This window comes from Aquarana catesbeiana, linkage group LG06 (genome assembly GCF_042186555.1).
Source record: "Aquarana catesbeiana isolate 2022-GZ linkage group LG06, ASM4218655v1, whole genome shotgun sequence".
Taxonomy (NCBI): domain Eukaryota; kingdom Metazoa; phylum Chordata; class Amphibia; order Anura; family Ranidae; genus Aquarana; species Aquarana catesbeiana.
This window is the reverse complement of record NC_133329.1, coordinates 80496443-80518197: the sequence shown is the minus strand read 5'-3', so window position 1 is coordinate 80518197 and position 21755 is coordinate 80496443. Positions and strand designations below refer to the sequence as shown.

Here is a 21755-nt window from a genome sequence, read left to right as displayed (position 1 = left end):
AAAAAAAAAAACTACAAACACCAGCTCCAGTGTTGTGACACATTTCCATGGTGCCTCTGATGAAGTCAATTGACAAACGCACATTGGAGCCACTATTCATAATGGTTTATTACACTATGCTGGTTTTATCTTTGTTTTAACTCCATGACTGGATCAAGTGTTGGCTTTTCTGAGGGGGATGAGGAGGCAGAAATCCTGTCGGTTCTGGTGTGGATCTCAGGAATAATCAAAGAGCTGCACAGGGAGGTTGCCATTTCCGCTGGTGATTTCCTGCAGACCCAATGGTTAGGGTGCTGTAGCGTGAGCATGTTATAGGCCTCTTGCACACCAATGCCTGAAGATAAATTCAATTCAGGAATGCAGCTTTTTTTTTTTTTTTTTACTGATCTAAATGCAGCCAATTGTACGTAAACATGCACTGTGTATAGCACATGTACAAATAGAAAAGCTGCCCTTTTAGTTTCCACCCTACAAGTGACCCAGGAATGGAGATTTCTCTAGTTTAGCCTTTTTTTCCAACTGGGGTGCCTTGGCAAAAGGCCCAAAATTGTATACAAGCCAGCGTGTGGATGAAGCCTGCCTTTTAGTTGCACAATGAAAACCTGTGGCTTTTGTGTACCATTACAACCTTCTAGCTGTCAACATCCTAACAACCAATGGCATCATTAGTTGATATGGAGGACATTAGGTGCCTGCGTAGCATCCTTATTTGACCCTCCCCTGCCCCTCTCCATCATCCTTGGGGGGGTCAAATTAGCAGAGTGATGGAGAAAAACTGAAGAGGAACATTGGAAAACTAGTCAGTACCACTTTGCAAACGTGTATTTTTTGGAAGAATAATAATTCATCTCCAACCAGTGGCGGCCCATGCACTGTGGGCACACGGGCGCTGCCCCCCCATCCATGTGCCCAGCCCCTTTCAGGACGCCGGACACATGGATTCCTATGGCAGGGGTGGGAGGAGGTGGTACTTTTTGACGCACCTGATTACAGCCAGAGGCTCTAATAGGATTCAAAATAGGGTGGGTTCGGGGCGCAGAGAGTGCGCCCTGATCCCACCCAATTGTGTGACGATAGCGAATTAATTTTCGCTATTTTCACACTAGCCTTCCTCCCCACCAAATCAGGAGGCAGGGCGGCAGACCTGTTTCCCGATGGGCCAAAGCGCCAGGCCACCCTATTGGATGCCTAGCGCTTAGGAAGAGGCGCGGAGGAGACACACGCTGGAGCGGAGGTCGCTGCCGCTCTGGTGCACTGAGAGGAGCAAGTGCCAGGGGGTCTGTCAGAGCCTTGTGCGGGGGGGGGGGGGGGGGGGGGGTTGGTGGCCAAAGTGGCTGCATATGACGGGCACAGTGAGGCTGCAATTGATGGCCACTGCCTCCAACGTTGGGCGTCCTACTTGTGTGGATGTTGTTACATTATATAAAACTATTAGAATAGTTTTTACATTTTAGAATTGGGTGCCTGCAGACTGTCCATCATTTTTAAAGGGTGCCTCCAATTTAATAAAAAAAAAAAAAAGGGGGGGGGGTTGAGTAACACTGCTCCAGTTTATTTCTCTCCCTTTTTCTGCACCTATCACTAACAGCCAAAAAGGCTTGTGTGATGAAGAGAATGATATACAGCTCTGCGATTTTCAGAAAAGCACACCAGAACACGGGCAGCCTTCTATTTGTTCATCTGTCCTCTCAGGGTAAGTGACAGGAAAGGGTATCGCGGACAGAATTTACAGAACATGTACAGCAAACTACACTCTTATGTTGTGATATATGCATCTGTCTCATGTTGTAATTGTTGTAAAGCGCTGCGAAAACTGTTGGCGCTATATAAATCCTGTATATTAATGTGCGCTGCCTGCGGTTTTTTTTTTTTTTTTGCTGCTTGGTGAAGGGTGTGAAGAACTGGAAGATGGTACAGGAAATAGAAATACAGTAGACAGCTATTGCAAATCCAATTCTGGGTTACTATAACAGATATTGCAGTTTTCCTCAGCTGCAGAATCACGATAAGATCCGTAGGGCTTATAAAAGGACGCCAATCTATAAACTGACCTGTCCATTCAAGCTTTTTGTGTTGCCATAGAAACCAGCTGCTCACAAAAGCGGTACATTCCACTGCTGGGATCCCGAAACTGGTGTCCTTTGGCACAAGGTTAGTCTTTAGCAGAGGATCCAGACACACAAGAGGTAGGTATGCAAACAGGGGGGGGATACGTGAGGGAGGTTTAGGCTGAAGGCTACAGCTTAGTGATGGAGGTCATCAAGCGTTTCACTATCCCCTGTAACATTCTTTATAACCATAATACATGATCAAATTTCAAAAGATCTTTCTTTTGAACATCAGACATTTTGTGCGTTTTGTGATCCAATGGTGCCACCATTGATTTCGGTCAACCAAGCCTTCAATTTCACCTGGTGTTGCTACAGAAAAGAATTTGTGGCTGGAAATTTTCTTTTTTCGCACATTTATTTATTTTTTTGATTACATTTCTCACACGATTCTCCCATCATTGATTAGAAAATGTTAGTTTTTTTTTTGTTTTTGTTTTTGTTTTTTTTGAAAAACAAATTCCAACATGCCCGATTACTCAAATTCGATGGCCGCACCAAAATCAGCTGTTTCTGCAGCCCACTAATGGTGCTAAACTCGAACGAAAATTCGACCCATGTATGGCCAGCCTAATGCCCCGTACACACGGTCGGACATTGGTCGGACATTCCGACAACAAAATCCTAGGATTTTTTCTGACGGATGTTGGCTCAAACTTATCTTGCATACACACGGTCACACAAAGTTGTCGGAAAATCCGATCATTCTGAACGCGGTGACGTAAAACACATACGTCGGGACTATAAACGGGGCAGTAGCCTTAGCTTTCATCTCTTTATTTATTCTGAGCATGCGTGGCACTTTGTGCGTCCGATTTGTGTACACACGATCGGAAATTCCAACAACGGATTTTGTTGTCAGAAAATTTTATAGCCTGCTCTCAAACTTTGTGTGTCGGAAAATCCGATGGAAAATGTGTGATGGAGCCCACACACGGTCGGAATTTCCCACAACAAGGTCCTATCACACATTTTCCGTCTGAAAATCCGACCGTGTGTACGGGGCATTAAGTGTTAGAGGAAGGTCAGTGGGGGGGTTTACAGGGAAAGGTAGTGTTAACACTAACCCTCCCTGTAACCCCAACATAACTTTCCCTCACTGTAACCTTCACACTAACTTTTTTTTTTTTCTTTTAACCCTGAGGCTCCATGCACACTGGTGTAAAAACATTGCTTCTACGGGAGTTTTGTGTTCTGCCTGTAGAAGCAACGCAATGTTATCCTATGTGTCCATGCACATTAGGACATTTAGAGGCATATTTTAAAGATCGATGTTTAGGAGGCAGAAGGGGGGGGGGGGACACCTTCTTCCGATTTGCATTTGATTGGAGCTTACTGACAGAAAAAAAAAAAAAGAACAAAAACGTAAAACTCTAAACTTTGTACAGAAAATGCTCTATAGGACCGTTTTTACTCCAAAGAGAACAAACGTTTTTTTTTTTAAGCTCAGTGTGTATGGAGCCTAATGCTGTGTACACACGGTTGGACTTGCAAACGGGACAAGCTCCGTCGGCATTTCCGACTGAAAAAAATTTAGAGCATGTTCTATATCTAAGTCCGTCGGAAATGCCAACAGAAAAAGTCCGATGGGGCATATACACGGTCGGATTATCTGACCAAAAGCTCCCATCTGACTTTTTCTGTCGGAAATTCCGACCGTGTGTACGCAGCATAACATTGACCCTCTTTGGGCCCTAACACTATCCCTTCCTGTAACCCTACTAACCTTAACCTTACAAGGAGGGTTAGTGTTACATGGAGGGATAGTGTTGGGGTTATGCAGAAAGTTAATGTTAGAGGAAGGGTTAGTGGGTTGGGATGTCAAACTGGGGGCCCTCCAGCTGTTGCAAAAACTACAAGTCCCATCATGCCGCTGCCTGTGGAAGTCACGCTTGTAACTGGCAGCCTTGCAATGCTTCATGGGACTTGGCGTTCTGCAACAGCTGGAGGGCCGCCAGTTTGACATCTCTGGAGGATCAGTGTTCAGGTTACAGGGAGGGTTATGAGTGGGATAGTGTTAGGGTTACACAGATGCTTAGTATTAAAGTTACAGGAAGGGTTAGTGTTCAGATTACAAGGAGGATTAGTGCAAGGGATCCTTACAGTATAGGCTTGCCCTCTGCAATGTGAGATCTACACCCAAAGCTACCAGCACCGATCTAACACTGAAAAAAATAAAGCATCAAGCTTTTAAATTTCTATGTTATCAATGCAAGCTATAAAGCCAATAAGGGACTATTTGGGCAGCACAGTTTTTATACAAGTAGCTTGTAATAGACAAGGCTCTGTGACCAAGTAGCATCACCACTGATCGGGATTTTTCACATAATCTGCAGTCACCTTTTCCTAGTGAGCAGCTACTGACTGGAGGCGGCCATGTTGTGCTCTATACCATTACAGGACTGCCATGCCAAGCCTTCAGGAAGTGGTCACACTGGACCCATGTATGTAATGTCTGTTACCCTTAGTATTTAGTTTCTCTTTGCATTCTCAAACCCATCCTATATAGTGATAACAGTTGCAATGAGCAACCCAGACAGTTCTCCTTTCAGGCAAATTCAGTCCTTCGGCTAAGAACTAGTAAAAGAAAAAAAAAAAAAAAACAGACAGGTGGCTGCAGTCAGTTCTTAAATTAAAAATGATTTAATAGAAAGAACAGACGCTGACATATTTACAAACTCTTGCGTATGTTCCACCTTGGACTATTTGTGACCAGAGCAGCACGTGACATAGCAAAAGCATCACCTAACAAGAGTCCAACGCTTTCCCAACATCCGGGGCTCTGCAAGTACAAGTCAATGCAATTCTACACACATCTCTATGAATAGCTGCAATTATTCCACAGCATGACTGTGTCCTCTGCGTAGCACGCCTCCGTGGTCTGATAGAAAAGAACTTTTATTCTAGTCCAGAGAGGACTTAGCGTATGTATTCATAGAGGACCAAAAAGGACTCCCCCCTACGTTCACAAGAACTTGTCTTGTTACTGTGCTGACTTGAGTCATTGATAAAAACACACAGTTCCATCTTCTCTGCTAGTAAAGTATAGGGTGAGGAGGTGCATTTTTTTTCCTGAGATGGCCCCTGTATAGGTTGTGGGACTGGGGCAGACCTCTGTTGCTGCTCCCATAGACTCAGAGCGGTTGGTCTGCACCGAGAAGGGGCAGGGGGACAGCAGATGAAGGGTCAAGAACAATGGGGGGGGAGAGGAGGTCTCTTTAAAACGTCAGTGACGATTATTGACAGGGCAGGGTCGGAAGTGTCACACTGCAACTGACCAGCCGCGCAATATCTGCGAATAAAAAAGAGGCAGCTTCAGTAAGGACTGCTCTAACATCCATTCATTTGCCTACCATGCCATGCCAAAGCCTACTGCTGAGGCTAGTTAATAGAATGCTGACCTATAGCCAAAGTTTATTGGGGTCTATGCAAAACCTGACATACACTTTAGCCTTTTATCAGTCTGAAAAAACAAAGAAAAAAGGAGTGGGGGGCTACCTGTGTGTAATAACATAACATGGTACAGCACCAACTTCCTACATCATCTTCCCTCCATCCTGCTGTCTGCAGAGTGCAGAGGTTTGCGTTTGTCAGGTTGTGCTGAAATACCAGATTTCACCAGGAGGTGGCACTTCAAATAAGTTCCCCCACTGCTGAATGCTTGAGAAAACCCCAGAGGCACGTCACCACATTACTACACCAACAGATTTCCCTGAAAAAGTCCAATTGAAGTCTCACACCCAACTTTTTAGTCCTGTAGTCTTTGTTTGAAAACACCTTTAAATACCCTTTTCTCTGACTGAAAGTATTGCCTTTAAAACCTCACACTGCAGTGCTCTGTACTGGCATAGCTGAGCAACAGCCACACCCCGAATTATAAGTATCCTCACATGGACTTCTATTGCAGAGGAAGAACGGGGGCATGACTGACTACATCTGTTACCCTCTGGACCAGCCATTCTCAACCAGGGTTCCTCCAGAGGTTTCTAGGGGTTCCTGGAGCTGTGGCTGATGAACCACCTTTTTGATGGTGCCTACAGAGTTCAAGGTTCAACATCACTTAGCAAAGCCAGCAGCACGACACCAAATATCTTTTTAGCTGTCTTTAAGGGTGGCATTCTGAGCACCACTTTAAGGGGAATATTCTTCCTATGGACTACCAGTATAAGGGGCATTGTTCCTATTGACCCCTAATGAATTGGTTTTAGTAAGGGTTCCTCAAGACCTGAAAAATATTTCTGGGGAAAGCCTGCTCTGGACTTTACAATTCAATTTAGAAACCCAGCACAGCTACTGTAACAGGCGGCAAGACTGAAAATGGAGGTCAATACAAGGTCTGCCTGCAGATCTACTTCTGTGATTTCAGAGGTGCTTTGCTAGTTGCAGTCTAATTGTACAGTCTCCTTAAGGTTATCAATAGCTATAAAGTGTTAAACCCTAACCCTGGGCAAATAGAAAATTAAGCGATTGTAAAAAGGTAAAGGTTATTTTTTTTTTTTTATCCAAATACAGTCTCTACATTAAAAAAAAGGTAATAAAAAAAACTTCTCTGTGCAGCTCACTCCCAGCTACCCCTTATACTTACATGAGCTCAGTCACTATCCAGGGATGTGCACAAGAGCAGAGGATCTTTCCCTCCTCACTGCACAGATTGATAGTAGTGGGAGCCATTGGCTCCTGCGGCTGTCATTCAAATCCTATGACAAGGGATCAGGGGATGGGGCATCTATATACACAGGAAGGAGCTTCCTATGGTAGGCACTTGCCGAAGAGGAGCCAGAATTGCTGGCGTGGTGACCCCGAAAAAAGATCAGGGGTGCTCTGTGCAAAACTATTGCACATAACAGGTGTGTTTTTTTTTTTTTTTTTTTTTTTTTTTTTAACAGATCCTTTAGAAATTGTTTTAACCCTTGCAGTAGGGCTGTGCCTGCACTGAATTGGTTAATGGCCGGTCATGTCTAGAATAATAAAAAAGGAAAAAATACTTACCCGATCCGCTGCATCTTAACCAATTCTTGTAGCTTTTGCACCCCCCACACTATAGCAGTCTAGAATCCTGATGTCAAGACCACAGTAGGGTCTATAGCCCTGTTTTGGACACTGAGGGACAGTCCACTGCTGGATTGTGGGGGGGCCGTCTGCTGACGGTGTGGAAGACCAGGTGAGTAAAGCGGGTTCTCCTCACCCCTAGATAAAATGAGCTATTAACCCTTGCTGTGCCGCCCCACTGTAAGGGATATTGTTTTCTGCCTGGAGTTGGGCTTTAACGTCTATATTTAAAAATCAGGAAAGCCCTCACACTTCATCCAAAGAATATCATACACTCAGAGATTGTATTGTGTGCCAAGCTTGATAAGATAAAGTCTATTTCTTTAGGCCGAAAACTACATCCAGCTCTGTCTGTAGTTTGGGGGCCACAGATATGCTGGATAACAAGGAGGTCATAGTTATGTATGATCTATACCTACGAGTTCGCTTTTCTGACACTAAACATACCAACAGGTTCTCTTCTTTAAGCTTGAAGGATGACCTGTTAAAGCGGAACTAAACCCTCCTATTGTTTTCATCCAAGGAAGCTGCCATCTTGGCTTCTGCGATCTTCAACTTCTATGGTGCTGCACATGTGATCAGTTAGGTCACCAGCCATTTAATGGTTTTACAGTTTGGTTGAGAACACAAGCAAACGTGACCGTTACATTCCAGGCACGTGCCGGGAATGTAACAGGTTTTTGAAATGGAAAAAAACTATGGGTTTAGTTCCCCTTTAAAGCTGTTATAAATGGGCGGTTTTAGTATTCTGCACAAGAATTGTGGGCTCCCCGGGGGGGGGCCAATCAGGAGGGGTTTGCTGGCAGCTCAGTTATAGGGCATGGTGACAGATCTCTAGAAGTAGAATGGCAGACAGATGCAGAACACAAGCTATAGGTTAATCTATAGGTTACCCACCTTCTTTACTAGACAGAGGTACCCTTCTGCGCAGGCTCCGGTCCAGCAACTGATGCGTTCGAGTTGGACTGGCCCCTGCCATGAGTCGAGCTGTGGCTTCATGTAGAAAGACCTGTGATGGACACGTCATATGAAAAGTTGTATTTAGGTCTGTTATCAAGACCCTTTTTAAAAGAAAATCTGGCACCTTGCCCCTTCAGAGTGACCGGCCGCCATCTTGACAGCCCTCCACACCCACCTCACCATCCCTATGCCCTCTGCTGGAGCCCAGAGTCCAATCCCAGGAGGCTCTGATGATTGGCACAAGCAGCCAATCACCAGGAAGAGGTGAAACTCAGACTTGCGCATACATACATTTTCAAGGGCTCTGTGAATGGAGTGCCAGGGAATCTGCCACTTTCCCAATTCAGGGCAAAGCGACAGGTTCTCTTGAAAAATTCTCTTTAAGCATTTTATTACAATGGTAGTAGACAGATAAAGCCACGGCGGTGGCACATTTACCCTGCGCATGGCGGGTCGGAAGGATTGTGCTAGTCGGCGCAGGCTGCTCAGATCCAGCTGGAAGCCCCTGAGCTCCTGGGGGCACGCGGGGTGGATAGGACTCGGCTGTTGCCCCGCCGACTTCTGCTGCTGCTGCTGCCAGATGTTTGTCCTGGTCACCAGGAGAAGGTCACACATTAGGAGCTGCACCGCCTGCGGGAGACAGACCATTATTCAGATGTGGCAGGTGGGGAGCCAGCCAATGCTAATAACAAGGCTGGCTGTATTAATTACACCGCTGTAATGGCTGTGCACAGCTAAAACGTATCATGTATGCCCTGAATCCTAATCAATATTCCTATTATCTCTCCCCAGTGAGCCGCTATGTCAATATATCATTATCACATCTGTTGCCTGGTGACAGCTCTGGCGGCCATTTTGTACAGTGAGCCATATTCTGAGGAACTGCTGATTGTAACATCGGCGTCTGGTGATTAAAACGCGGCATTATGATTTATGGATATTATTATGCAGGTGGAACAGTTTCCTACAACAACGAATCAGCTTTTTTTTGTTTTATTGAAACTTAATTGGCTGTAATCAGTAAATGAAAATGTAAGTGAGCCCCTTTATGGTTCGGTGCATTATAAAGTGGAGGGCCAACAATTGCTGTGACCCTTCCTAACCACTGCCTAAAATACAGAGGAGATTACCAGAATTGCCACAAGGTGGTAGCAATGAGCTTGGAAGGAATTACATTATACTCTATCTTGTGCTGTGGGTAGACCATGGTCCTTTTCTGTTCTATTTAGTGAACATATATACCACACTTCTTCTTGCTTCACAGAGAATACCAAACAAGCAGCAATATGCCTCAAGAGGATGAAAAGCCATTGTCCCTTCTACGGTCATACGGGATACGGCCAAATATTACTACTTTTTTTTTTATTGTGAAACAAAATCCATACTCGAGAATAAAATTGAAAACTACATACAGCAAACTTACCCCACCATGTCATCTCCCAAAGACCTGGGGAAACCTATCCCAAAACTGGAGCTTCAAGCATACTGCTGCCCTCTCCCAAAGACCTGGGCTTTGGAGTCTTTAAAACACCCAAGCTACATTTCCCCCCCAAAAAAACTGGACTGTGGGGGAGAGGGAAGCGGTGGCACAAATATGCACAGGCACTAAAGTCCAGGGAAATGTAGCTTTGGGACAAGACTCAAAAGCCCAGGTCTTTGGGAGAGGGCAGCAGTGAGACAAGTGTGCCTAGGCCCTGAAGCCTGAGCCTTCCAAAAGAGGGCGGCAGCAGCAGGACATAAGTACACAGGTCTTGAAGCCCTGGTCTTTGGGGAGGACAGCAGTGGGAGAAGTGTGCGCAGGCTCGGAATCTTAGGTCTTTGTGGAGAGGGAAGCGGTGACATAAATATGCCAAGACCCAAGATTTAGGGCCTGTGCACACTTGTGCCACCGCAGTCCTCCCCCAAAGACCAGGGCTTCAAGGCCTGAGTACTTATGTCCTGCTGCTGCCCTCTGTTGGAAGACTCAGGCTTCAGGGCCTAGGCACACTTGTCCCACCGCCACTTTTCCTCTAAGACTTGGGCTTCTGGGCCTGTACATACAAGACCACACCTTTCCTTTCCCAAAGACCCAGGCTTCAGGGCTTGTGGACACTTGTCCCACCCCAAAGACCTGGGCTTTAAGGCCTGTGCACATTTGCCCTGCTGCTGCCCTCTGCTAAAGATTTGGGCTTTAGGGCCTATGCACAATTGTCTGATTGCTGCTTTACGCAAACGCTTGGGCTTCAGGGCCTGTGCACACTTGCCCCACTGTTTCCCTTTCCCAAAGACCCAGTCTTCAGGGTCTTTGCACACCTGTCCCATCGCCCGCCTTTCCCGAAATACTTGGGCCTCAGGGCCTGTGCACACTTGCCTCACCATTGCCAACCCCGAAGACCAGGGCTTCGAGGTCTGTGCACATTTGTCCAGCTGCCGCCCTCTCCCTGGGATTTGGGGTACACACACACACCCTTTCCCCAAAGACTTGAGCTCCACGACCCGTACACACTTGTCCCACCATTTCCATCTCCCAATGGCCTGAGCACACTTGTCATTGTTGTCCTCCTTTCATTAGTTTTGAAAGAGTGGAAGGTTTTGAACGGTTTGCTGTCTGTTTCTGCAGAGAAGATTTTATTTGTACTGTTAATGTCTAAGGGACAGATAGATAATCATGGGAAATCTAACATCTTACAGCTGTCACCAGAAATTCAGGCATGTTGCAAATCTTCCAGCAGGGTCACTTGTTCCAGTAACAACGGTCTAAGATTTCCTGTTGTGTCTCCCCAAAGGGATGCAATGTTTTGCATTTCTCTTCTTGTTTTTGCTTGAGCAGTAAATGTTCTCAAAAGGGTAAGTGTCAGATGTCGCAGGTTAGGTGCTGCCTCTGTATTGCACTGCAGGCACATTGCACACAGGGAATAGAAAATGCAATGCAACTACAATGCACCACAGCCACAGCAGTGTCAGCTGCACTCTGTCCAGAGGCAAGAAAAATGCCACCTAGTGGAAAGAGGAAAAAAAAAAAAAAAAAAACACACAAAACTCATTTGTTCCCACAGCTCCCCTCACCTTGTCTACATTGGCGTTACTAGAAGGACTGGAGTTCAGGCTGTCTCGCAGGTATCCGCTGGCCTTCTCACATTGGCTCAGGCTGACCTGAGTGCTGTCCTGCTTCCCTAGGAGCATCCTTACTGCTTTGAAGGCATACAGGGCAGCTTTGGGTAAAGAGTTTCTAGGGAAATAAAAAAAAAAAAAAAAAAAAACACACCACACTTTATCCTTATAGTCAAACATCCATGCATTTATTATTGGCAACTGATTTTTTGGGTTGGAAATACCCTAAAACAACCTTTTAGCCCTCAATGAAAATGCCACTTTCTTCTTATACTGCAGTGCTCTGCACTGGTAGAGCTGAGTAACAGGCACACCCCCTCACAAATGTCATGGGAAAGGAAAGGGGGTGTGTCTGATAATAACGTGGAACCAAACTCCGTGTACGTGACCACTAATGGTCCAAAGTTCACAAGGGGTCCCTTTGCTGGCATCTTCGCCCCAGCTCCTTCTGGTGCCAGTCTTTGGGCATCTTCGCTGGATGGCTGGCGCAAGATGACACAATTCCTGCACAGGACTCACCAGCAATGTAAACCGTGCAGCTTAATTTAACGAGCTGGCAGGCAAGCGTCTGTCTGCAATAAATAGCCCGCCTGCTCAGAGGTTTGAAAAAAAATTCCTTTAATTTTGCTGCAAGTGTACATTTTTTTTTAATGCACTTGATCTAACTCTTGTACCTTTTGGACTCCACAGTAATAATGCATCCTGCACAACTGTTGTACCAGGGGAATTAAAAAAAAAAAAAAAGGGGGGGGGGTAAAATACTGCATTTACTCAGAATAAGATGGAAGGTGAATGTATAGCATATAGAAAAAGTGCACAGTGATGGTTACTTATCTATCCCGAGCGAAGCTGGGCCTATACCCACAATCCCCCTCACTCACTCTGTGGCGTGAAGAGATTTCGGCATGTATTCTACCACTGGATAGAGACGCTGCGCTGCTTCATCATCTCCCTGAAGCCAGTTGATAGCCACGATTATGATGGAGGCCCACCACTTGGCCACAGGGTCGGTTCCTGTATAGAAAAATTAGCAGTGGTCACATGACACAAGGAAGCAGGCTGTGATGTCACCATCCCATATACCAAGAGAGCTGAACTACAGAAGGCCAACCACTGTATAGGCTACAAAGACATCTGGGACTGCACCTGCACACACAAGAGGTTTGGCGCTCACCTGTGACGGCGGTCATACTGGAGCTGATAGAAAAGGTGTGGTTGGGCACAGCGGCGTTGTCTGAGCACCCGTTCAGAAGCTGTAAATACTCTAGAGCATCGGAGAACTCCCTGTGGGGAAAAGACAGAGCTATGTAATCTCCACTGTAAGGATTCAGGAGAAAAGAAAAAAACCCAAACCACACATTTAAAGCCTAAGTGCAACCAAAATCAAAACACAGAAGAAAAAATAAATAAAATAAATAATCAGCACAAGGGACATAAACTTACAGTCAGTAGGATGAGTACCTTGTGCTGATGCCCATTTTAGTTGACATTTAAATCCTCCTCCACTATGCTACAGCTTCTATGAATGAAACAGGATCTAAGAATGGAGGATGGACAGATGCCTGAAAAGGTCCACCTCCTCCATTTACAGATCCTGCTTCATTCACAGAAGTTGTAGTATGGATTCAGTGAATTGTGGAAAGGGTGGACGTAGTTGGACACACTGACAGCCTGTGTTGTCAGTTTCATTTATGCTCGCCACTCCAGGAGATTATGGCGGCAGGATGGAGGAAGGATTCACAAAAGAAATCAGCACAAGGGACATCCTACTGACTGCAAGTTATATGCCTTGTGTTGATTTTTGGCTGCACTTAGGCTTAAAAATAAAGATGTATAAAAAGGCAACAATGAAATTCAAACTGCAATAACCCAAATATTAGCAAGATATTAGGATTTTTTACTATCACGGAGCCAAGCAAGTGTGGATAATGGGGTGCTATAAAATGTAAATCCTTTTTTTTTGCTCTTATTTTGGAGAGAGTAGGGAAGGGTTATACCCTCTGACAAATTTCCTCTCTGTTTCTGCGCTGGGGATATCTTCCCTCTTTTTGTCCTGTGACCATTGTCTCTGAGGCAGAAAGTGAAGGAAATCCAAAATTTGGAGTGATTATGACAGCAAGAGGCGAAGGGAAACCTTCCAATGGGGACAAATGGTCTGGTGACAACCAAGACTGAAATTCCTCTCACTTCCTGTTCGGTTTCCAAAGACTGAACATGAAACCTCCCTTACAGGACAGTCCGCAAAAAATACAAAATAATCTTACAGGGGTTTAAACTCTCCCTTACATTCTTCTTTGCTTTTATTTCGTTGTTGATACAAGAGAAGAAGAAGAGGCTGGACATACACTGGAAGAAAAAGGAGGATGGAAAAAAAAAAAAAAAAATCATTTACGTTCATAAGATAAATAGGACTCACCCCTCGCCATCAGTCATGGGTTTTTCCTGTTCCGGCTGCGCCACACAGTACAAAGCCTTTTCCAGGAGATGTTCACGGAAAGCCTGAGTCACCTGAGCCAGAGGGTCCACTGCACAGAAACATAAAATCCGGTCAGTGATGGGAGATCAGCTTGGGCTTACCTGGGGCAATTTAATTATTCGAATAGATAAAAATCAGCTAGAAAATTACTTAAAACCCCCAAAACATTATGTCCTCCGTCTATGATTTGTACCGAATCAGGCTCTAGAGGTACCTGTACTGCCAGCTGTACTGTAGATGGTATCTCTAGGGGAGCTCCGCACACTCCAGTCCCCGTCTACAAAGAAGCGATGGCCCAGAGGATGGCACAGCCACTGCATGGCGGGAGGAATGGTGACACTCTGTGCCAGGCACACCTGTCGGGCGCTGCATAGGAAGAAGCGCTGTGAAGAGGAGAAGGGTACAAGGTTAGAGCCAGGGGATGGGCTGCAGACAGACATTAAAATGGAGGTCATTAGCAAAACTGTGTGAAGAAGGTTATACAATCAGATTGTATGACCAGCTTTAGAGGGAAGCTCTATAGATCTGGACATTGACAAAAGGATGACCAAGATATAAAATCAGGAGGGTGCAAAGATTTAGGGGAAACACACACAGAATTCTTTAGACGTAGCAGCAGCCTGATCCACGAGACACCATCAACCTATGCCAATGCAATGTGACCAAGGCATAGCAAGCTGATGGCCAACAATAAGATTTCACACTATTTATATTGCTGACATTTTACTCATCCTCCATACTGGAAATCTCAAAGTCCCAGATTCACATTCCACCTCTTCAGGAACCTTCAGTGATAACTGGAGATTTTACCTCATTTCCAGTCCCGGTGACAATGTATGGGAAAAAAAAAAAAAAAAAAGGGAAGAGCGAAAGAAAGAATGAAAGAATGAAAGAAAGAAAGAAAGAAAGAAAGAAAGAAAAAAACAAAAACACCCCCACACATTTTTTAGGCGTAATGCCCTGTACACACGACCGGTTTTCCCGTCGGAATAAACTCTGAAGGTTTTTCCGACAGAGTTCTGACGGAATACTGCTCAAGCTGCCTTGCATACACACGGTCACAACAAATCCTGACCATCCAGAACGAGGTGACGTACAATACGTATGACGAATCTAGAAAACGGAAGTTCAATAGCCAGTAGCCAATAGCTTCCGTCTCGTACTTGCTTCAGAGCATGTGTCGTTTTTGGTACGTCGGAACAGCATACAGACGAGCGGTTTTCCCCATAGGAATTGGTTCCGTCAGAAAAATTTAGAACATGTTCTCTTTTTAGGTCCGTCAGAATTTGACGTAAAAAGTCTGATGAGGCACACACACGATCGGAATGATGAAAAGCTTCCGTCGGACATTCCGCTTGTGTGTACACGGCATAACACTTTAATAATTTTGCTTTATACTCTGTTCCTTATTGGCTCTAATAAGCAGGGGGACCTTGTTTACTTCTTGTCTTATTCTGTGTTCAGTAAATGGGGAATTAGTATTTCCTCTATAGCCTTCATAGAGCGCCACAAATCAAAATAAAAAACAAAAAAAAAAAAACCCTTTACAAATGAGCAAGAATTCTAGTCAGGTTAGTCAAGCTGACAAGTGATTTATATGTGAAGATCATTCTTTAAAGTGTTACTAAACCCAAGACCCTGCATTCACTATATCTGGTCTCCCCCAGTACATGGAAATGCAATTAGTAAATATAAACTGCTAAATATCTTTTCTCATCAGCAGTATATAGTAGTCTTGTGATTTCTATCAGTGTCCGGCTGAGCACTGGTAAAGCTTGTAGGAGGAGATTTCATTCTCCTCTGACTGTCCTATGAGGCTGCACGACCCCTGACCCTTTGGCTGGACAATGCTGATTGGCCCTGTGCTGATCACATGCACCCTCCCAAGAAAAAAAAAAAAAAAACACACTCCCTTTAGTAATTCACACCAAACTAAGCATGTGCAGAGTGCCTTCTAGGTCTTTGTACTATCAAGAGATGGATTGGGGACAGTGGGAAAAAAAAAAGGGGGGGGGGGACAGGATTAAACAGTCTTTTTACACAAAGTGCAGGATTAACCCCTTATGTTCCACATTGAGTATAAGCATGCTTCACTGTATATACAGACTGATTTTACTGTTGTGGGTTTTGTAACGCTAAGGCAGGGTTCACACTGATGAAGTCTGCCGCATCGCATGTCATTTGCACAGGAATCGCGCAGATTCTGATGTGGTGCTGAAACCGCACAGGAATCGCTGCGGTTCCCGCACCGCATCAGTGTGAACCGGGTCTTAATGGTTACAGAGTTTGGGATACAATTATGTTAACCAGAACCACCAAAATTCCCGACTTTTTTTTTTCTCTCCAAATCTGCCCATTCCTGACAGTAGTTCAAACTTCATGAATATTCATGCGCTTAGATCATCCCCAATATAAGAGCCCTTTCATACGGATATGCCTTTTCTGCGTTTTTACCTTGCAAGAGAAAAAAAAAAAAAAAAACACAAGAAAAAGGTTTCCCTGTAAATCCTATGGGACTTTTCACACCACTGCGCTGTGCGTTTTGAAAACCACACCAAAAAGGCAGCTTCCCATTTGAAATGAATGGAAATCGCGATAAAAACCATACCTGCGATTTGTGATTTTTGAGTCACGTCCATTTTTAAACAGGTGCAAGTGGCCCAAAAATGCACCAGCAACACACAGGAAACATCTGAAACACAGCAAAATCAGTTTTTGCTACAGAGCAGTGTGAAAGGGGCCCAAGTGTAACATTTCTCAGACCGGGTAAGTATACAGCAAGGAGGAGGATAATGTAGTGACTGCGTGCTTAGAAAAGTGACAGCAGAAAAGGACCAAGTGATCCCTTGAGCCTGCCCCATTTTTTTTAATTAATAGGAGGTTTTTGTATTTTGTTTTTTTTTTTTGGTTAACTTTTTTGTCAGAGTAGTGATCTAGGTTTGTCCCAAACATGTCCTCACCGCCAGGAAATGGAAGCGTCGATGCAGGCTGGCTTTGACACGCAATGCTGCTCCCACGTAGATCTCCGCCAGTGTGGCTACCGAGATGGTGTTACCCGCGCAGTCTGCCAGGTTGACAGCACTCAGCGCCATGTTGATGGCAGATAGATGACCTCCTGCATGTTTCCCTAGAGAAGAAGAGATGTAAAAAGCGAAGGCGATTAAGAGGCTGGTCCTCTATATAAAAACAAACAACGGCTTCTTGTTTAATACTATAGAGCAGAGCTGTAGAGCACGCTGTAAGATCCAATCAGAATTTTTTGGGTTGCCCCTTAGCAAGGTGCAGGAACTTGACTTCTGTTTGGTTCCCAAGAGATCACGCTACACTACTAGATGTGGTTAAAGTCCAACACAAGCCATGCTTAGAATAATGAAGGAATAGAACCTCCATCAGGTTTTTACTACTGTGTCCCCATTGGGGAGATTTTCCCTCAGCGACACCCTGAGACAGAAGTATGGAGAAATCCTCTAATAAAAACCTGACATGGGGTTTACTCCCCCCTCCCTTTACACAAGGCTACATTTTAAAGCCAGTCAACATACCTGTCATGTGCAGTTGGTGCAGGCGGTGGTACACCAGGGCAGCCTCCCTGCAGCTCTTCCTCACATCGTCCTTCAGCTGATGGTCCCTGCGGAATCCTCCAGCTCTCCCCGCTAACCAGCGGCCCACCCACAGCCGCTGAAGGACGTAGCGAATGACGCTCCACATTAGGCTGCAGCAAAGGTCGAAGTTAGATGTAGGGAGAGGTCGCCCCAGAGCTTTCAGGGCTTTCCAGAGGTGAAGCGAGGCCTGGGCAAAGTCCCCCTGTGATGAGAAGACAATATTGTCACTCCTACAGAATGCATAGGGGGTCAAAAAAGGTTTCACAGGGAATACGGTGGAAAAAAAAAAAAAATAAAAAAAGTAAAACCCATTGATAAACAGACTTCTTAAAGGCCTAGTCCATTATTTTGACCAGGTTTCATCCTACACCCATATGTAGGGTGCAACATTAAATATGGTCACAGTCTGCATGCAGTTCCCACCCTTCCACACCATACAGAATCCAAGAGTTCTGTCTTCTCCCCCAATTCATTGCGGCTCCAAATCAGTTTGTGAAAAAAATACAATATGGCACCACAGCAAAGGATTCAGACCTCACCATGCACCATACTCTTTTCAACCCTGCAACTGTACCTCAGTACAGGCCTATGGTTGAAGGAATAGTTTGCACGCACTGAACCCACTATCCCTTGCCCACTTGTATCTTTTTGCATTGGAACTGGCAAAGCACTGCATTTTACAGAAAAAAAAAAAAAAACACACACACCACACACATATTTTTGCAGAAAATAGTGTGCATTTTTTACTGCAGGAGCCTGGAAAGCATTGCACCCCTGGTCAGTGGATCAGGGGTGCAATATCAGGGTTCTGCAGACAGGTCCTGCAGCTGTCTGCCCATACCTCCATATAGGTTGTCTGCTAAAGGGCTTGTGAATGACCTAGGAGAGCGCTAATCAGCACGTTCACAGTTCATTCAGAGCTACAAGCCGTCAGCCATGGTGACCGACAGTACTTTAATTCACAGGAAACTGCAGGAATGATGTGGCTGTGTGGGCGGAGCAGTGACAGTGGGTGCGGGGAGAAGATCCCCCACCCATTGTCACACTGAAGTGGTAGGGTGGGAATTGGAACTGACGGCAGGAGCTGAAACATCATGCTTTGGGTCTTGACAAAATGTTCTCCAGTTTTACAAGCTTCAGACTTTACAGTGTGCTGCTGGCTGTTCTCTGGATGGCTTGGTGGCCTGGGGTGCACGCAAACAGCCAAGGGAGTGATCTACTATGGAGAACTTGGGAACAATGAGAAATCTTTATTTGTAATAAAGAAAATTAGATAAAATAAAAAATTTTAGCACAAGATGAACTTTACCCGAGATAGATCAACATCGGCTTGTTTTCGGTGACACCAGAACTGGACTGAGGACTCGGAATGAAGCCGTGTGACTGGCTCACCATAAATGAAGAGGCGAATGAAGACACACAGGACAATGATCAGGTTTACAGGCCAAAGGAGAACAGATGGAGTAAACCAGCTGAACCATGAAGAGCCCTCTGCGGAAGAAGAACACAAGTTTATGTTAAAGTCTATGCATGCTTTTGTCTCCAGAAAGACAGCACCAGCTTTTCTGGCATCATCCAGGATCACCATCTACTTACTGGACTGAGATGCCAGCCCAGAGATCATGTAAATCCCGTTGTCTGTGCAGTTCTTGGCTGTGTCCACAGATCAGTCCCTGCTGCAGCCTCTAACCTTGTGATATGCTATAAAGTTAGAATGTTGCAATCTGATCACTGAGGGAGAGGAGACTGAAGCAATGGTTCCATCCGCCTGCAGCAGACTGACATCTCAGCCTAGACAAAGCCACTGGACTGAAGGCCAAGGACAGCCTTTTAATAAAAATAAAATAAAGGCATTGCTATATATTGTGAAGGTCCACTTTAATAAGACAATAAAGTATATATATATATATATATATATATATATATATATATATATATATATATATATATATATATATATATATATATATATATATATATATATATTTTATTATTAATCGATTTATATAGCACCAACAGTTTACGCAGCGCTTTACAATGTAGAGGGGGGACAGCAGAATTGCAGTACAGTTCAATACAAAAGGGACAGGAGGGCCCTGCTCATAGAGCTTACATTCTAAAAGGGAGGGGGAGGTGGTACAAAAAAGTATTAGATTCGGGGAATGATTTGATGGGGCTGTTAGGTGGGTGTGGGATAAGCTTCCCTGAATAAGTGAGTTTTCAGGGATCTCCTAAAGGTGGAGAGGTTAGGGGCTGATCGGATATACCGGGGCAGGGAGTTCCAGAGGATGGGAGGGGCTCTGGGGAAGTCCTGAAGACGAGCATGGGAGGAGGTAACAAGGGTGCTAGAGAGCAGGAGGTCCTGGGAGGAGCGGAGGGGACGATTTGGGCGATATCTGCAGATCAGGTTGGTGATGTAGATGGGGGCGATGTTGTGACTGGCCTTGTATGTTGTGGTTAGAATTTTGAATTTTGTACGGTGGGGTAGGGGAAGCCAGTGAAGGGATTGGCAGAGGGGAGCAGCAGTCACAGATTGATTAGTGAGGTGTATTAGTCTAGCAGCAGCATTCATAATAGACTAAAGGGGGATAGCCTGCGTAAGAGTAGGCCATTAAAAAGGAGAGAGATGTAGTAATCAAAGCGGGAAATAAAAAAAAAATAATAAAAATAATAATAATAATAATAATAATAATAATAATAATAATAATAATAATAATAATAATAATAGATAGATAGATGTACAAGTAGGACTATTAGGCAAAAAAAAAAAAAAACACATGGGAAGAGATGGGGGGCATGGTGAGGTTTTCCTTGCCCCAAGCCCAGTCTTTCCCTGGTTTTAATATACATAAAAAAAAAAAAAAAAAAAAAAAAAATAGGATTTTTTAAAACAGCTTACCTGTAAAATCCTTTTCTTTCGAAGGACATCACGGGACACAGAGCCACAGTAATTACTGATGGGTTATATAGGTATCACTGGTGATTGGACACTGGCACACCCTATCAGGAAGTTCAACCCCCTATATAATCCCTCCCCCTTGCAGGGATACCTCAGTTTTGTAGCCAAGCAATATAGTGTATTAGAAGAGGGGTGGGACCTCTGTGTCCCGTGATGTCCTTCGAAAGAAAAGGATTTTACAGGTAAGCTGTTTTAAAAAATCCTATTTTCTTTCTCGAACATCACGGGACACAGAGCCACAGTAATTACTGATGGGATGTCCCAGAGCAATGCTACCTGAGGGGGGGAACCACGACCAAGTAGGGTGCAATCAGACCTGAGGACCCTGTACTGCTGCCTGCAGCACACTACGCCCAAAGGCGATATCCTCATGCCTTCTCACATCCACCTGATAGAATCTGGTGAATGTATGAACTGAAGACCAGGTTGCGGCCTTGCAGATTTGAGCCATAGAGGCCCGGTGATGCACTGCCCAAGAAGCACCAATAGCCCTTGTGGAATGTGCCCTGATCTGAAACGGAGGCATCTTCTGTTTCAAACCGTAAGCTTGAATGATCAACTGTCGAATCCATTTAGAAATGGTAGCTTTTGACGCTGCCTGTCCTCTATTGGGACCCTCTGGCAGCACAAACAAAACATCCGTCTTGCGGATCTGAGTAGTTGCCCCTAGATAGGCCTTAACTGCTCTTACTACATCCAACGAATGTAGAGATCTCTCTTCCGGAGAACAGGGATCTGGAAAAAAGGAAGGTAGAACAATGTCTTGGTTTAAATGAAAATCAGAAACCACCTTCGGTAAAAAACTAGGATGAGGGCGTAGTACCACTCTATCCTTGTGTATAATCAAATAAGGCTCCTTACAGGAAAGGGCTGCTAATTCTGATACTCTTCTAGCAGAAGAGATGGCCACCAGAAAAATTAATTTCCTTGTCAACAAGACCAAAGGAATCTGACTTATTGGTTCAAAAGGCCATTTCTGTAACACAGCCAGGACCAAATTCAAGTCCCAGGGGTTTAGGGGCGCTTTAACCGGAGGATTAAGACGCATCACCCCCTGCATAAAGTTTCGGACCAAAGAATGCGAAGCAAGTGGCCGCTGAAATAATACTGATAAAGCAGAGACCTGGCCCTTGATGGTACTCAAGGCCAGCTTCATCTCTAATCCCATCTGTAGAAAATCAAGGATTCTACCTATGACATATTTCCTGGGATGCCAACCTCTGGATTCACACCAGGTTATATAAGCTTTCCAGACTCTATGATAAATCATCCTGGAAGCTGGCTTCCTTGCATTAATCAAGGTAGATATGACAGGACCTGAGAGCCCACGACTCTTCAGAACGTGGGTCTCAATAGCCAAACCGTCAAATTTATCGTTTGTAAGGCAGGATGGAACACTGGACCTTGAGATAACAGGTCTGGGCGTACCGGTAGGGTCCACGGGGAACCCACCGTCATCCTTACTATTTCTGCATACCCATACCAAGTCCTTCTGGGCCAAGCGGGGGCCA

At 44.8% G+C, this 21755-nt stretch overlaps 1 protein-coding gene across 1 annotated transcript in view; it reads right to left on the bottom strand.

Annotated features, from left to right (window-relative positions):
* The window catches only part of SREBF1 (sterol regulatory element binding transcription factor 1), a gene marked incomplete at its 5' end in the record, with an annotated part of 41441 nt that overhangs the window by 7715 nt on the left and 11971 nt on the right, over positions 1-21755 (bottom strand). The window contains 10 exon segments of the mRNA XM_073636297.1: positions 8055-8166; positions 8556-8747; positions 11163-11325; positions 12089-12221; positions 12382-12491; positions 13624-13732; positions 13898-14066; positions 16644-16810; positions 17226-17487; positions 18595-18776. Coding sequence (XP_073492398.1) covers positions 8055-8166; positions 8556-8747; positions 11163-11325; positions 12089-12221; positions 12382-12491; positions 13624-13732; positions 13898-14066; positions 16644-16810; positions 17226-17487; positions 18595-18776 — 1599 coding nt within the window.